This window comes from Rutidosis leptorrhynchoides, chromosome 1 (assembly GCF_046630445.1).
Source record: "Rutidosis leptorrhynchoides isolate AG116_Rl617_1_P2 chromosome 1, CSIRO_AGI_Rlap_v1, whole genome shotgun sequence".
NCBI lineage: Eukaryota > Viridiplantae > Streptophyta > Magnoliopsida > Asterales > Asteraceae > Rutidosis > Rutidosis leptorrhynchoides.
Genome location: NC_092333.1, coordinates 466,089,589 through 466,091,468, shown reverse-complemented (window position 1 = coordinate 466,091,468; position 1,880 = coordinate 466,089,589). Strand labels below are relative to the sequence as shown.

General features: G+C 34.1%; 1 protein-coding gene across 1 annotated transcript; it reads left to right on the top strand.

The window, feature by feature from the left end:
* The first annotated feature begins 328 nt into the window (after window positions 1–328).
* Window positions 329–940, top strand: LOC139904519 (uncharacterized). Its single transcript, XM_071886432.1, has one exon. The coding sequence runs from the start codon at window positions 329–331 to the stop codon at window positions 938–940; it is 612 nt and encodes a 203-aa protein (XP_071742533.1).
* Window positions 941–1,880: the final 940 nt, after the last annotated feature.

The window sequence follows — 1,880 nt, the reverse complement described above, 5'->3', positions numbered from 1 at the left end:
TGTGGGGCCCAACATAATTAATTTTTTTCCTTTTTTCTTTTTCTCCTCCAACGGCTATTTCTATAAAAAAAAAATTTTAACCAATAATACACTACATTTTCTCTATATATACATACACTCTCATTCCATTATTTATCCAACACTACTATCAATTCATATTTCACAAACACACAAAAAAAAAATTCAAATGGAAGTGGAAGATTTATTAAATTCTCAGAGTGAAAGCGAGGAGAGCGTGACGGATAGTGATAGCGCATAGTCCAATTCCGATGAAGATTTAATTCAAGACGGTTACAACGCGCTTAACTATCTCGATTTGCTTGATGCAATGGATCAAGAAGATGAAGCTCGAAATTCTCGTACAATTTTTAGATTACGTCGGTTACAAAGAGATCAGATTGATACCGGCAATCGTTTGTACAACGACTATTTCTCGGATAATCCAACATTTCTGGGTGATTATTTTCGAAATCGATACCGAATGAGTAAGTCATTGCTTAATCATATTGGTCATGCTATTCTATCATGCGAATCTCGACCGAAACTCGATTATTTTCAATATTTTGATCAACGTTTTGATGCGACCGGTCAACTCGGTTTCAATATTTTTCAAAAGTGTACATCGTCGGTACGTCAATTGGCGTATGGCATTGCGCCTGATGCATTCGATGAATATTTACACATGTGCGCATCTACGTCTCGTGACTGTTTAAACAATTATTGTAAATGTATTATTCATATGTTTGCGCGAGAATATTTAAGGAAACCAACTGAAGAAGATGTTCGTCGATTGCATGCCAAACATTTGGAGATGCACGGTTTTTCGGGGATGTTAGGTAGCCTTGATTGCATGCACTGGGTATTACTTGGTATATGGCATATACCCAGAATGAGCAACACTCGCAAGTCGTTTAAATGTCCACTTGAGCCAAAAATATAAAGTTTAAACGTTTTCAAGAAGCCGCGAGAAAAGACGTGGAACGAGCTTTCGGTGTTCTTCAAGGTCGTTGGGCAATACTAAAACACCCAGCAAGACCTTATAGTATCAATAAAATACGTCGAATCATGTACACTTGTGTTATACTTCACAACATGATCACCGAAGACAACGAGCGCAACATATGTGACCTCAAAGAGGATTATCTCCGACATCGAGAAAACATGCCGCAACGTACTTGGCGGGAAAGAGTTGATCTCCAAGATTGGGTGGATCGAGAGATGCGAGATCGAAGAGCGCATCATAACCTTCGCACAAATTTGATCGAACACATTTGGACACTCCCGGATGATTATATTGTTCGAAACAATTAGCGTTATTTATTGTATTTTTTTTATTTATGTATTGTCTTTTATTTAATAAAATGTTATTTGTATTTATTTATTGTATTTAAGTAATAATTTAAAGTTGGTTAAGGTTGAAAATGGAGTGTATGATTGTGAGTGTTTAGTGAAAGAAATGTGAAAAGAATGTTAAAGGGTTTGTCCTGATGTGAATGAGAGAAATTCAGTGAAAGAATAGAATGATTATGTGTGGCCTTAATGTTCAACCACCAACGATTTTTTTTTTTTTTTTTTTTATACAAATCCTCCTTCGGCCCCCAACTACCTTCTCTGCGAGACATCATTTCATAGGTAAAGATTTTATCTTTTTTTTTTCTTCCTTTCTATCTCTTAATAATTTGATTATAAATCTGTGATGGGTCGCATGGTTATCGATATATTATTATTATTATTATTATTATTATTATTATTATTATTATTATTATTATTATTATTATTATTATTATTATTATTATTATTGAATCGAACGATGTTCAAAACATGCAATTTGGTTAAGTTTTTTAAAGATCTGTCTGTCTAACGTGACACGTATTGGTAAA